Source organism: Camelus ferus, chromosome 34, assembly GCF_009834535.1.
Source record: "Camelus ferus isolate YT-003-E chromosome 34, BCGSAC_Cfer_1.0, whole genome shotgun sequence".
In the NCBI taxonomy this organism is placed as follows: domain Eukaryota; kingdom Metazoa; phylum Chordata; class Mammalia; order Artiodactyla; family Camelidae; genus Camelus; species Camelus ferus.
Genome location: NC_045729.1, coordinates 7849871 through 7865401, shown reverse-complemented (window position 1 = coordinate 7865401; position 15531 = coordinate 7849871). Strand labels below are relative to the sequence as shown.

Below are 15531 nucleotides of genomic sequence, written 5' to 3'. Positions count from 1 at the left end.
CCAATACACACAAATATTGAATCATTACATTGTAGGCCTGAAACTAATATGTTTATGCCAGTGATACTTCAATTTCTAAAAAAAAAAAAGAAGAAAGAAAAAGGAAATGCAGAGGTAGAAGAAGTTTGAGCCCATTGGCAGAGTTGTTTTTAAAATGCTGAATTTAAGGTGCCCGGAGGACATTCGAATGAGGTAATTTCTTGGAAATCAGGAGCATAACAGAAAGACGTACGTAGGAAATAGAAATTTTAAAACACAAAATTGATCCGTGTTAAGGTGCATCTGGTTGTGCTGTGGGAACCCCACCACAATTCCTAAGTGGGGAAGTTCTTGAGCAAAACATCAGGGAAGCTATGGTGCCTGTTTTATTCATCTCCATACACTATCAAGCCCGCAGAGGCTGCACCTCCTTCCAGTCGTGACTGGCCTCTCGCTGCTCGTCTTGGGTTCGTTGGGGTCGCCCAGGCGGAACCTGCTGGGCCGACGGGACCCTGCGAGCCCCCCGCGGACTACAACTCCCGGCGTGCCCCGCGAGGGCGCAGGACAAGGCGGTGGGCGGGGCCGGGGACAGCCTCCCCCGCGAGCGGCCGGGCGGGGAGATCGGGCGGCGCCGAGCTGAGGTGGCGAGGCAAGAGCTCCCGGATGTGGAGAAGCTGGGGAGAAGGCGTGGGAGGAAGATGGACTCGGTGGAGAAGGGGGCCGCCACCTCCGTCTCCAACCCGCGGGGGCGGCCCTCGCGGGGCCGGCCGCCGAAGCTGCAGCGCAACTCCCGCGGCGGCCAGGGCCGAGGCGTGGAGAAGCCCCCGCACCTGGCGGCCCTGATTCTGGCCCGGGGCGGCAGCAAGGGCATCCCCCTGAAGAACATTAAGCACCTGGCGGGGGTCCCGCTCATTGGCTGGGTCCTGCGTGCGGCTCTGGACTCGGGGGTCTTCCAGAGGTGCGCATGTGCGAGAGTGGGCGGCGCGGCCTGGGCGGGGGTCGCGAGGGAGAGCCGGGCCGCCGGAGGGGCCGGGGCTTCGGGGGCAGTCGCTCCCGGACGGGGTGTGCCGGACCCGGGGTGTCCGGGCCCCGGCTGGCAGCCCAGGGAGGAAGGGCTCCAGCTTCTTCCTTGTTTCGTAGCTGCTGATAGCCGTGAACTTGGGACCGTTCCTGTCGCCGCCCTTGAGCATGACATCCGTAGAAGGGGGGCTTTCCCCATCTCAGCCGTCTGCGCTGCGCGGGTTGACCTCCCAGGGTAAAGGAAAGGAGGCCACCCTTGTGGAACGTCTTCGAGAATACGTGAACTGCTTTAGGCAGAGGCCCCTGGCTCTCCCCTGTTGCTCAGCGTCTGAGACCCGCTTGGTTCTGATCGATTCAGGCGGCATCAGGTTCATGAATGGAGTGTCAAGGTGTCAAGGCTGGGTGTCAATGGCTTTTCTAATTTCAAGCTCAGCTTGGAGCTCCTTTCCTGACCTTTGGAAAACACTCTAAGCTATTTGCCTGTGAGTCAGCACAATCTAGAAAGCTCTCTACATTTGTACCTAGGTGAGAGACAGTGAGAAAGCGCCCCACTGGGCTGTTTGATGAAACGGTTATAAATGGTTTTATCGTTACCTTTGGAACCTCGTTTGCCCCAAGGACAGTTTTAATTGTGCATCTTTTGGAGACAACGCCATATGCCATATTGGTCAGGAGTTACAAGCTGATGTCATTCATAAGAGAAGGGAGATGGAATTCTGTGCCAAGAGTGAATTTACACATGGGAATTGCACCCTGATTATGCTTGAATTTGTAACCGTGGAAAGTAAATTATTTTTCACCTTTTGATGTTTGGGTTTTGGTTTTTAAAGAGATAACTGTATTTTAAGTTTTATTCACTACCCACATTAATAAATGGTACATGATTTTCATTTAACCAATCTTGTTTACAAAGGGGATATCAAAAAAGTATAAATTCACTAATTTTCTTAATGTTTTAATCCAAAGGAAGTCCTGAGTGGTGCGAAGTAAATAGGAGCTGGCCCTCAGCAGATAACACTAGTGTAATAGGAAGTGTGCAAGGGAGAGATAGGGAAAGGCCTGGGGTTTTGGTTCAGTTCAGTAAACACTTACTGAGCCCTAATTTCTGCCAAACACATCCAAGGGAGTACCGAGATGCATGGGACATGGTTCTTTCCTTGTGAAGCTCACAGACTTTTGGTTGTTTTTACCTGCTTAAAAAGGGTTGACGCTGGGGGAAAAAAAAACAAAAACGGAGAGGAGGTGCATCCAGGCAGCAGTGATGTAGTAAAAGCCTATTTTTATGAAATGAACTAGAGATCAAAGTCACTTTCTTGATAGATTGAGGACAAAACTCTTTTACAACTCTTTGGTTGCATATGTCAGGAAAGCACTTTCAGACTGGCTTAACAAAAAAAGGTAGGGCTTGTTCGAGGCGTAGTCAGATTCAGGGGCAAAAGTGATTCTTTCCTTCAGTAAATATTTGTTGGCTAACTGCCGTGTGACAGGCACTGTTCTGTGTCCTTAACCAGGGTTTATAGCAGTAGCGCCCGTCCCTAGTCTCGTGGAGCTTGCATTATAATAGGGAGAGACAGTTAATGTACGAATAAATTAATATATACCGTATCAGGTGCTAATACATATTTTTAAGAGAAAGAAAGTAAAGGGAGGGTGTACTCGGCCACCATAATCCTCCAGTTCTTGGTTCTTGATCGGCTCTTACTTTATAGTGTCAAGATGATTGTGCCGAGAGCTGCAGAACTTTCCACACATAAACAACTCCATCCAAACCTCCGTGTTCAACCAAACTCTGTCATGGTTTCTAGCAGCTTAAGGCCTTGTTCTTAGAATGATCCCAGCCCCCCTAAAAAGCCTGCTCATCGCTGCCAAGAGAATTTACCTTTGTCCCGGCAGATAGCCCCTGGCCGCTCTCCTACAACAATTACTTTAGGAAGTTTGCGATTACAAATCCCTTCTCTGCCCTTTGACATCTAATCTACCACCTAAATGTGGTAGGTGTGAATTTATTTGATTTACTCTGAAGCTGCAGTCAGTTTGGAGCAGCCTCCTGCTGCTCACCTTCTACTTCCTTCCTTCAACACATACTTAACACCGCGAAGGAACTGGACTGCACTGCAGCTGCCTGATTTGTGTTTTTCGCGGCTGGGAGATATCTTGGAGATTATTTTGTTCAAAACCATGATTTGACTTGGTTGAGTGTTCTTACCAGCTCAGAATCAAAGCTGACAATACTTCCCAGGTTGCTAGTTTTATGTACTAACTTGGGTAGTTAGCAGTCAAGAAAAATGCTGAGATCGAAGTGTTTTCACCTGGTAAAAAGTTATTGTTAGAGGTGAGTTTGTAAGAGCTTGGTTTTCAACAGTGGGTGAGTGCTGTGTAAGGAAATCTCAGAATAAATTTTTTTTTTTAAATGTTGCCTAGCATACTTGTGAAAAGTAAGCACAAGTTTGCTTTCATTTCTGCGGTGTGGATGTGTGATTAATGCAAGGCCTGTGCTGTGTTGTCCCTGTCATGGTTGGTGTTCCTGTTTATCCTGTTAGATGTAGTGTGACTTCATTTGAGGCTAAAGCCGTTGGCATTAGACTTTGACATTTACTTTATACTTGATTTTAAAGCTTATTAGTCCTGTTTGTTCAGTTGCTCATTGTTTCTGTTTTGTCCTCCGTCATCTGATGCCCCTGAATCAAAGGAAAATCATTGGCTTATTTAGTCCCTTTAACAAATGATGGTCATTGTGTTTTAAGTGTACAGATAGGGTGGTGTTTTCATGTGTACAGTGCCATTGCCTTACAGAATACAAACAAATTAGACATTCGGACCTTTGAAGGTCTGAAAGCGGAACTTGAGTTTTCCTTCCAGCAGAGTCAGTGTGAGGATTAAATGAGACTGTGTAGCTGTTCTTTTATTTCTATTCCTATTTTATTATTTTCAATAGCTAGCATTTATTAAGTGTTTATTCTGCATTGTGGTTTATATTTAATTCTCATAACAGCCATTTTAGATAATTGGTACTATTATCACTTCCATTTTGCTGAAAATTGAGGCTTAGAGAGACTGTGGGTTCGCCCTAGGGTCATCCAGCTAGCTTGTGGTAGACCAAGAATTTAAACCCCTCCAAAGCTCATACTCAACCATTTACTGTTTCATTCATTCAACAAATGTATATTGAGCACCTGTTATGTAGCAGGCCCTGTAAAAAACACTGTAAAAAGTTAAAAAGGTTTATAGGAAGGTTAGTCATTGCTTCTTTGCCTCTCTCTGTCTCTGCCAATAGGCTGAGAGTTTCTCAAGACAATGGATTATATATCCCCTGTGTCCGGAGTAGGGCCTGACATACAACAGGCGCTCAGGAAACATTTCATGAATGAAGGAATGAATGAATAATAAAAGGGAGGAAAGAAGAAACACAAGCAAACCTCTTTCAAAACCTCTATTATTTTTTATTTACCTTTTAAACATTTCAGAAAGATCACTGTATCCTGTGGTGTTGAATTTTTATTACAGTAAAGATCAGGATAGTAAAATAAATGGCTTCAGTAATTTATTTTCGTTAGTGACGTAAACAAGATGTCAAAAGACTCATCTGTTTCTTTTACTGGTTACTTTTTACTGCATCGCCCTCTTACTATCCTCCCTTTACCCTCGCTTTAAAAAATTTACTGGATTTTCATTGGTACTTCACTCTGTTATATACCTTTGTGACATTTCTGCAGTGAAAAACCTAACCCCAAATTATTTCAGATTTTGAGATGGAGGAAAATGAGGGCTCCTGTATTCTGCCTTGTGCAGAATGACATGAGTAGATATGAAACACTTCACCCCTAGCCTGTGGCTCATCTTGCTTACTGTGCTTCCTCTGGGGGGAAAAAATTGTGGGATGGTTGGTTATTGGCTTATTTCTAGATTTAAGTCTTCCTTCTGCAAATAGTAAAGGGAATAAGTGAATTTAAATTAATTAATGAAATCCAGAGACGTTAGAAAATTTTCTTTTGTTTTTTCTTTTCTTTTCTTGACAGTTGAGCATAGATGTTTGAAAAATGCAGTTTCTCTTTCGTTCAGTAGACATTAAATGAAAGAGATAAAAGTAATACTGTTGACCCTTGAACAACATGGGGTTGGGACCCCCCCCTTGCACAGTCTAAAGTCCCATATTACTTTTTGATCCCCCAGAACTTAACTACTAATAGCTACTGTAGACCAAAGCCTTACCAATAACATAAACGCATTATGTTTTATTATCTGATTTTTTTAATTGAATGAAAGATTCATTAAATTCTATAGTGCTTTACAATTTTCAAAAGTTTCACACACGTGATTTCATATAATCCCTTAATAACCCTTTTCCCCCTACCCCTGTGTTGCCCCTCACCTGTCCCCTCTCCCAAACTGGTAACCACTAGTTTGTTCTCCATATCTGAAACACATGATGTTTTATTTAGTTTCATGTTTAGTTTTGTTCTGTTTGTTTTATTTATTTTTATTATCAATGAACACATTTTGTGTATGTGTTATATACTATATTATAGTGAAGTAAGCTAGAGAAAAGAAAATGTTATCAAGAAAATCATAAGGAAGAGAAAATACATTTACAGTACTGTACTATATTTATCAACACTATAAGTTTACCTTGTCTGTTTACAGAATGAATCACCTGTCAGTACCTACATCAATGTTGTCTTCTGTGATACAAAACACTGTAGATACAGTTGCTTCACAGTGGCTTAGCCAATATGCTAATAAATGACTTGTTATAAAATTTTTACGGCATATGGCATTACAGTCATGTTCATAGTATTCTGTCAGAAACATTGTTCCATTAAAAAAAACGAACACTTACCTGTAATGATGGGCTGATAGGCAGTTTTCCCAATTATGAGAGAGAGAGAAGGAGAGACTTAAAGTTGGCTTGAGGGACTGTTTGGAGCCCAGACTTGGGCATTTGGTCTCTGCTAAGTTTGAAACTCTTTCAGCTTTGTGGTTTGACTAAAGCCAAGTCCGTTTTTTCTTAGCAAGTAGATTAAATACTTCATACGATATTTTGGATTTAGATGGGGAATAAGAAGCAAGATCTTCTTCATTTCCTTTAAATTTGAACTTCTCCTTCTACTATTTTGTTTAATATAATACTAGCCTTAAAAATACCAATTACCTTTTTTTTTCTAATTTTATTAAACTATATCTAGGGCTATGTAAATAGTGTGTCTATAAACAATAATATGTTATATGTAGTATGATTATTTATATATGTAAATATAAATATTATTCTTGGACCACGTTTTTTGATTCCGACATTTAAAAATGTAGTTTACATATAAAATACAGTTCTTTAAATTTTATGTTACATTGGATCGGTAACATTATTTTGATGGTACAAAAATGAATCTGACATTATCTAAGCTGTATTTTTGGAGTTACAGAGCTCCTTTTTATCTTTAATGATTTTTTTTTAGTGATTTGGCTTTTTATTTTTTATTTTTTAATATCTGTACAGTGTGTGGGTTTCAACAGACCATGATGAAATTGAGAATGTGGCCAAACAATTTGGTGCACAAGTTCATCGAAGAAGTTCTGAAGTTTCAAAAGACAGTTCTACCTCACTAGATGCCATCATAGAATTTCTTAATTATCACAATGGTATGAGTTTGACTAATAGTTTATTCAAAATTTTACCTAATTTCCAACTTGCTTATCCTTTCACAAGACTTGTTTTAACATTTGAACTTAGATCTTAGTACTACTTGCTCGCAGAGAACTTTATTTTGATGTCCTTTTCATTTGTTTTGTCTTTTTAAGAGGTTGACATTATAGGTAACATTCAAGCTACTTCTCCGTGTTTACATCCTACTGATCTTCAGAAAGTTGCGGAAATGATTCGAGAAGAAGGATATGATTCTGTTTTCTCTGTTGTGAGACGCCATCAGTTTCGATGGGGTGAAATTCAGAAAGGAGGTAACCTGTGGTATCAATCTTTATTCTAGCTAATTTTATGAACTGATTTTTTTTCATTGTTGTAAGTATTCTATAGGAGTGAGGAGAGTAAAAAGGGAACACTAAAATGGAACAGGGGTTCTTAACTCCAGTAGGCAGTGATGTTTATAATCAGTTCTAAATCTTGTGATTATTGAGGCAAAACAGTGAGACCAAATTAATTCTCTGCTTTACATTTTAACAAAGGGACACTTTAACCATCTATTATGTTTTGAGGCAGACGCGTCATTTTTCTAGAGCAAATACTTTTATGTTTGATAAACTCCCTATAAATCATAGAGAATTGTGGGAATAGAAATCTTCCCACCAAAAAGTTCTGGAAAACCTCTAGAATGAATTTGTGGAATTGCTTCCCCAAATTCATAACTCCTTGTGCAAAAGGAGTTCCATAATATTTAGCTGGAGCCTGATTTCTAGCCAGATGAACTAGCAAAATATGTAATAAAGAACAGACAGGTAAATGTAACATATGTGAAGAAAGGCAGTATGATTTCTGTTAAGCGCTCTGACATTTGTTGAACATGAGAAAGCTGGCCCATTTGTCTCTAACCTGTATCTGACTTAAAGGAGATAGTAAGGAAGATGCAGCGAAAGTGGAGAAAGGACACAAAGGAGCGGTTAGATAATAAGGTAAAGATAGACAGAAAATGGTGATTTTTCCATCTCTAAATGTGAATGTTACCAAAATCGATAAAATACATCCACGAATGCATTTATTTATTGATCTCATTCAGTAAACATTTGTTGAATTCCATGTTTCTGTGCTAAATTATATATGTATAGTGTTTTGAGCTTCACCAAATCTCAGAAATGAATATAGGAAAGATTAAAGCTTAAAAAACACATTTTTGAAGCAAATCAAGGAAGCCCAGTGGTAAACTGAATATTGAGCATTATATGCTAAATGATTGAAGTTTAAAAGGTCCAAGAAATGTCTATACACATCCACAAACACAGAATTGGGAAAAAATCAGTGAAAGGGAAAGGGAGCCCCTCTATACCAATACTGAGGGCTTTGTTTATTATATCATGTTGTAATCATATATGTTGGTATCGCAGATCCTTCATTATTACCAAAGATAATAAACTATTTATTCTTATGTATATTTTATATTAGTATATTTTTTAACTTCTGGTAAGAATATATAATATATAAACATTTCTATTAGTATGAAAGCTTCAATAATTTAATGTGCAAATCTTGATTTTTCTATAATAATTCTCTGAAAATAGTTTCTCAGCCCCACCAGATAAATAACACATACATTATTATTTCTATAGCAGCACATAGGAGAGGTAGATTAAAGGGCTTGGATATTGAATATGGGTATTTTATGACATGTTCAATTCTTTTGAAATTACTTAAGGTTGCCTTTATGTCCTCCCAAAGCACCGTATTTGCATAAGTAACCTAAAGCCATAATTATTCAGAATTTGTCTATACTTAATTTTTCCATTACTGTTACTTGAAAAGCAAAGATAAATTATCAGAATTAGTACGGGTTTTGTTACTTTAAAAAATCCTTCTGTTTATTCAGATACAGAAATATTCTACATTGAGTTCATTTTTATGTGCCTTTTTAAAAAATTACTGAATGAACACTTGGTTTTCAAAACACCTTGGGCTTACTATAGCTTTTTGCTTTTAGTTCGTGAAATGACTGAGCCTCTAAATTTGAATCCAGCGAAACGACCTCGCCGACAAGACTGGGATGGAGAATTGTATGAAAATGGCTCGTTTTATTTTGCTAAAAGACATTTGATAGAGATGGGTTACTTACAGGTTTGTGCTCTCGTTCTGCAAAAAACCTTTTAAACCCTTTTATATGTATACTTTGAGTTCTAGGAGAGAAGTCTGGCTTAGTTCATAAAGGAAAGTGTTAACTCCTTGAGGAAAGGCAATAACTGACAAGATCTGTCATCTGAGGCATTTATCCTGCACACTGACCCCAGACTTTGGAATTTATGCAGTGAATGTGCAAGGGATTCTGCTACAACTGTAATATTAAGATGAGAAATGAATCAAGTGTTGAATGTTCTACACGTGTCCTGATATTCATATTATTCCATTCATAACTCTTTTTAATCCATGGCTGTGTTACTGTCAAGTTGTGGTTGTACTGTTGAATAACGTCTATTGCTTTTAAAAGAGCCAAAATCACAGCAGTGTCATAGAGGTGAACGAGCACCAACGTGGGTGTCAGGAAAACCAGCTTATGGTAACATCTCTCTAACTGCGGAACCGTGAACGTACCATTTTATGTGTTCTGAGTCTTAATGCTCTCATTTTATAAGTGGGTTGGATGTCTCCTCATCTTCAGAGCCTCTGTAGTTACATCATATACCGTGTGTTCATTTTGGTGATAACTGCTACTTGCTCAGCTGGTGAGCTCCCGTGATCTGCGTAGCACCAGGATAAAGTGGGCATTCCTAGTTCTGTTTCAGAGGAGGAAACAGTAGCTCTGAAAAATGAAATGATTGGCTCAGAGCAAAAACACGTAGTAAATGATACTGTCAGGATTTGGATACAAGTCCTTATGTTACTCAAAAAAATAGCATTTAAAAAAAAAACCCAGACTTCACTCTTTATAATAGAAATTCAAATGTGACTCATCCTCTGAGGGGAAAGAATTTTTCCAGTCTTCTGGTCAGCGTATAGGAAGACTGTAGGCTGGATGTTCAGTTAAGTTTGAGTGTTTAGGAAAGTTAGATTCGATGTCTAGATGCCACCCTCCCTGAGCTCTTTGCTAAGGGGGACTGTGATTTGACCCTTTCCTGAAGTGTAGAGAAAAATGGAAGTTTCTCATTGTACCAAGATTTGCGAAGAGACTGGCAGCTCTGAAAAATGAAATTTTCTAATAATTGATCTTGGCATTGAAGTGATTGCAGTCATGGGAAAGGCCTCTCTCCTCTTGCCCTCATACCCCAGGCCCAGGATCACGGCACCGTTCCTGCCTTTGCTTGCATGTGACCCAGACAGTTATTGTCCACTCCCATCTGTAGCGCAGGGATCTAAGACAGTTCTGTGCAGTACGTAGTACAGTTACTTTTCTTCTTCTATCTTGCCCCTCATGGCAGACAGGAACAGAAGTTCCAAAAACACTTACACTGCTACTTTTGGATCATGATGGGAGAGACTGCCAGAACAAAGGGGATACAGATGGGGATTCCCAGAAAATTCCTTGTGGTTAGAATACTGGAGGATGTGTACTATTTCTGCTTTTTTTTTTTTTCAATCTTAAAATAGAAATCTATTTAAAGAAAAATGGGGACTTGCACGGTGTAGACAGAATTTGAAAAATGTTAAAGTTATTTGTTTTATGTGGTTCGACTATATCGGAAACAAAAAGCTTTCTTTCACCTCCAAAAAAATATTTATTATATGTCTGGTATTCATTTTTCTCAGTGCTGTAGAAATGAATTCATTGTTCTGTATTATAATAAACTTTTTGATATGTGTGAATGCATGTTGAAAAGAGCCCCGTGGCATCTGTGCTGTCTTTAGGGTGGGAAGATGGCGTACTACGAAATGCGAGCCGAGCACAGCGTGGACATTGATGTGGACATTGACTGGCCTATTGCAGAACAAAGAGTGCTAAGGTATAAACAAGGCTTGGGGAGCCTTCGCACTAGACCATAGCAAACTATTTTTAGTAGCTACATTTAAATTCACTTACAGACACTGATTTCTGATACTCCAAACATCTTAGGATCTTTTGTAATTAGTGTGCTCATTTGAGTACGACGTACACATAAAATACGCCTATAGGTGGCTTATTCAGTAATTGAGAAGCATGTGGTCTGGTTAGACCACACCTGAAGTCCTTGCACTGCAAGTTGAAGTGTGTATGTGAAGTCACTTTGAAGGGTAATGTTTGTGTATTTGATGGAGGATGGGTTATTGAGTTTACTGGTGCCAGTCAGACGAGAGTGAGTGAATAAGTATTGCATTTATCATCAAAGGTCTATTTTGGTTTCTTTTAGATTTGGCTATTTTGGCAAAGAGAAGCTGAAGGAGATAAAACTTTTTGTTTGCAATATTGATGGATGTCTCACCAATGGCCACATTTATGTATCAGGAGACCAGAAAGAAATAATATCATATGATGTAAAAGATGCTATTGGGATAAGTTTATTAAAGAAAAGTGGTATTGAGGTATGTTCCCCCTGAACGTAGCAGTGTGTTTTAAGATTGTGATTCAGGGTCAAGGAACGTATGAGGGAAATAAGAGATGTACACTTTTGCTAGTATCTATTAAAATACCTGAAATTTAGCCTTCATGTGCCTATAAAATTATGCCATTTACTTTTAGTAAAAATTAGGAATTGGTTTATCAACAAATAACATTTCTTGTTTATTGAATGAGTACGACTATTATTTTCAATGGGCACTATGTCTAGCATTTCTCATAGGATCTTGCAACAAAGATTTCATAGAAAATAGGTGTCAGTATTTGGAAAAAAAGCAAATATCAGGTGGATTTTTTTAAATGTAGCTTATTCTTATGATTGAAATTTTTAATTCAAAATAACAATATTTATGTATATTTTCAAAAGTGAAGGTTAAGGTGATTTCTTATAATTCCCTAGGAATCTTAAATATCTGTTCCTAAGCAGCACAAGAGACAAATTATAGACTTTCCTCTGGGTATACTGAATCATATGAGAATCTTAGATTATTATGAGACAATGTATATTTTATTTTTCACCTGTAGACTGAATCTTTTTCACTGCAGAAAACAGTGTTCTCCTTTATTGGACGACTAGAAATAAAATGTGTTAAAGTTCATCATTTTAAAATAAGTTAGTTGATTTTACTTAATTAGTCCTTCAGAAGGTTAAAGGACTGCTCATTTGTCATTTGTATTGTTTATAAGGTATTACTTTATTATGAGAATTGTTTCCTCATTTCTCTTTTTTCGTTTTTTTTTTTTTTTAGGTGAGGTTAATCTCAGAAAGGGCCTGTTCAAAGCAGACTCTCTCTTCCCTAAAATTGGATTGTAAAATGGAAGTCAATGTACCAGACAAGCTTGCAGTCTTAGATGAGTGGAGAAAGGAGATGGGCCTGTGCTGGAAAGAAGTGGCCTATCTTGGTTGGTATCTGTTCAGCCGAAATAATGGATTAGAGGTTCCTGATATATAGAAAGTACATTCTGAATATTTCTTGCTCTTATTAAAACATACATCGATTTGATCCCCAAATTCCATTCCCAGGAAAAACATTGGACGAATGTACCAATAATGGAGGAAAAAAAAAATAACTCACTTAAATATCCAGCAAAAATAGGTTATCCATGAAATCAAATACCATGCAACAAAACAACAAGGTCCTACCATAGAGCACAGGGACCTACGTTCAGTGTCTTATAATAACCTATAATGAAAAAGAATATATATATGTAGAACTGAATCACTATGCTGGACACCAGAAACTAACACAACATGTAAATCAACTATACTTCAATTTTTAAAATTTTTAAAAACAAAAAACAAATACTCTGAAGCCATTAAAACCAGTGCTGTAATGTGTATTCATTGACATAGTCAGAAGTCACAAATTTTTCACTTTAGCATTAAGCAAGTATATTTATCAGGTGTCTGCTGTATAAAAATGTATTCCTTAAAAATACTGACACTTTTTTCCTTTCAGTTTATTGAGATGTAACTGATATACAGCACTGTATAAGCTGAAGGATTTTATTTTTGTATATTGTGTGAGAAAGTGATCCTGTTTTGATTCTCTTGCATGCGGCTGCCCAGTTTTCCCAACACCATTTATTGAAGAGGCTGCCTCTTCCCCACTGTATGTTCTTGCCTCCTTTGTTGTAGATTAATTGACCATAAAAGTGTGGGCTTATTTCTGAACTCTCTGTTCTGTTCCACTGGGCTGTGTGTCTGCTTCTGTGCCAGGACCACACTGTTCCGATGAGTGTAGCTTTTGAAGGCAAGAGAGCATGATACCTCCAGCTCGGTTCTTTCTCGAGTTTGTTTTGGCTGTTTGGCATCTTTTGTTTCCACGCACATTTTAGATTAATTTATTCTAGTTCTGTGAAAAATGCCTATGGCATTTTGATAGGAATTGCACTGAATCTGTAGATTGCCTTTGGTGGTTACGGTCATTTTAACAATATTAATTCTTGTAATCCCTGAGCACAGTGTATCTTTCCATCTGTTTGTGTCACCTTCAGTTTCTTTTATCAGTGTCTTAAGAGTTTTCTAAGTACAGGTTTTTTACCTCCTTAGTTAGATTTATTCCTAGGTATTTTATTCTTTTTGATGCAATTGTAAATGGAATTTTTCTCCTAATTTCTCTTTCTGATAGTTTATTATTAGTGTATAGAAACACAGACAAAATTAATTTTATATATTAATTTTATATCCTACAGCTTTACTGAATTCATTCATTAGTTCTAAGCAACACTTTTATAAATAAAATTTAATTAATAAAGCTTAGTTTGAGGGCTGGATTATGCAAAGAAGTACTTTAATTTTATCATGTTTCATTGAAAACAATTCTAATTTCAAAACATTTAATAATAAAAGAAAAAAAATTCAGTGCATAAATTTAAAACAAATTTAAAACAAGTTCTTTAAACCAGCATTTTATTAGCATATTTGGTCTATAGTATAGTAATAGTTATACTCAGGATGGTGAATCTTAGGTCCTGGGAGCTTCTGAAATTCATCCTATAAAAAAATAAAAGGGTATTGTGGAGAGAATAAGTAAGGCAAGAAGAGAAAAGATGTAGTTACATCAGTGTGATGGTAACTTTTCAACAAGCAGCATACAAATAAGAACTATTACAGATTAAAAGAGACTCAAGACATATATCAACAAAATGCAGTATGTGGACTTTGGTTTCTGATTCAAATAAATCAACTATAAAGACAGTTTTGAGACAGCTGAGAATATGTGAGCATGCACTGGGTTATTAGATGATATGAAGGAAATATTATTGATTTTGTTAGTTTAATGATATTGTCACTTTCTTAAAAATATTTGTATCATACATAGATGCTGAAGAGTTTTTGGGTAAAATATGATGTCTGGGAATTCCTTCTTCTCCCTTTCCTCCAAAAAGCTTGGGGGGCAGGGAGTAGAGAAGAAACTGATAAATAATGCAAAACATTAATAATTATTCTACATGAATTTGGGATTCTTGCATGTTTGAAATTTTCTTTAATAAAACGTTTAATTATCATTTATATATAGAATGTCTACTAATTGCAATATGCATGGCATGCAGAAAGTATATGCCATTCTCTTCTGGTTGGTAAGAGCTTGTTATGATTGCTTAAGAAAAACCCTAGACCTCCAGCATTTATTACACTTGTAAATACTTTATTTTTTTTCCATCGATTCTCTAGTACTTATATGCAGTGCCTGAGGTCTGCTGAAGGTATCAGAATTACTTCTGGTTGCTATTTACATTATTTAGAAAAAATATCCTTTGTCTCTTTAAATATTCAACCAGTGTCCCTTTGACTTGGTAGGGAACGAAGTGTCTGATGAGGAGTGCTTGAAGAAAGTGGGCCTGAGCGGTGTTCCTGCCGACGCCTGTGCCGCTGCCCAGAAGGCTGTTGGATATATTTGCAAATGCAACGGTGGCCGGGGTGCCCTCCGAGAGTTTGCAGAGCACATTTTCCTACTGATGGAAAAGGTTATTAACTCATGCCAAAAATAGAAATTAGTATAATGTTGGAAAAGAAATTATACAGCCTTCTTCAGCCACTTTAATTTTTGACTAAGTACAATTCCATGCTGTAATGTTACAGAGAGTGTGATTTAATTTGTGATAATCTTAACATCTTTTAAAGCGAAGTCTTCTCAAACTGTCACTCCAAAACCTTCTATGAAATAATTGTGCTCTACTTTTCTCTTTATGCAGGATAATTCTTTAGAGGTTGATTACAGTCTTTCTCAGATTTTTAGTAAATGCAAGTAAGAACATCATCAAAATTGACTTTGTATTGTACCCTGTAAAACTGTGTGTTTGTGTGCTTTTAATGATACGAGACTATTTATTTGGGGATAGTTTGTCTGGTAAGACATGCCCTTCTATTAATTAATAAAATTGCATTTCACAAACTTGATGAAAACTACCTTGTTGATATCAAAGAGATTTACCAAACACTGTGATTTCCTCTAATCACTGGCCATGCAATAGCGTGAGAAACAAGCCACTAAATGCCAGCTGTGGAGCATCCGATTGCACTTCATATAAGGAGACATACAGCACGAATATACAGACACAGCTGCCTGAAGAAATCACATGTCGTACAGGGTGTGTAATGATTTGCAGTAAATCTTTCGCAGTTACCTCTGAAGTCGTGGTAATTTTGTGTACTCCATTTGGCTATTATCACAGTTTGACAGCCACCCTTCTCCTACCTGGTTAGATTCCAAGAATGTGGCATTATCTAATGAACGTGGACGCTTACCTAATAAACACTAACCACTTCCTGTGGAACATTTTCATCTATTCCCACTGTGAAAAGAGCTCATGTAAAACTCTAGCAAGAAGCAAGCCACTCACACCATGC

At 37.9% G+C, this 15531-nt stretch overlaps 1 protein-coding gene across 1 annotated transcript; it reads left to right on the top strand.

Annotated features, from left to right (window-relative positions):
- Positions 1-578: 578 nt before the first annotated feature.
- CMAS (cytidine monophosphate N-acetylneuraminic acid synthetase) lies at positions 579-15081 on the top strand. Its single transcript, XM_032472891.1, has 8 exons — positions 579-937; positions 6491-6633; positions 6793-6948; positions 8637-8770; positions 10493-10587; positions 10972-11143; positions 11927-12080; positions 14482-15081. The coding sequence occupies exons 1-8, from the start codon at positions 678-680 to the stop codon at positions 14670-14672; spliced, it is 1305 nt and encodes a 434-aa protein (XP_032328782.1). The 5' UTR covers positions 579-677; the 3' UTR covers positions 14673-15081.
- The last annotated feature ends 450 nt before the right edge of the window (positions 15082-15531 follow it).

Excerpts from the sequence above, each read along its gene's own strand:
- CMAS (XM_032472891.1), top strand. The coding sequence starts at position 678 with ATGGACTCGGTGGAGAAGGGGGCCGCCACCTCCGTCTCCAACCCGCGG. Across the intron at positions 938-6,490 it reads GACTCGGGGGTCTTCCAGAG|TGTGTGGGTTTCAACAGACC; the intron begins GTGCGCATGTGC and ends ATATCTGTACAG. Across the intron at positions 6,634-6,792 it reads ATTTCTTAATTATCACAATG|AGGTTGACATTATAGGTAAC; the intron begins GTATGAGTTTGA and ends TGTCTTTTTAAG.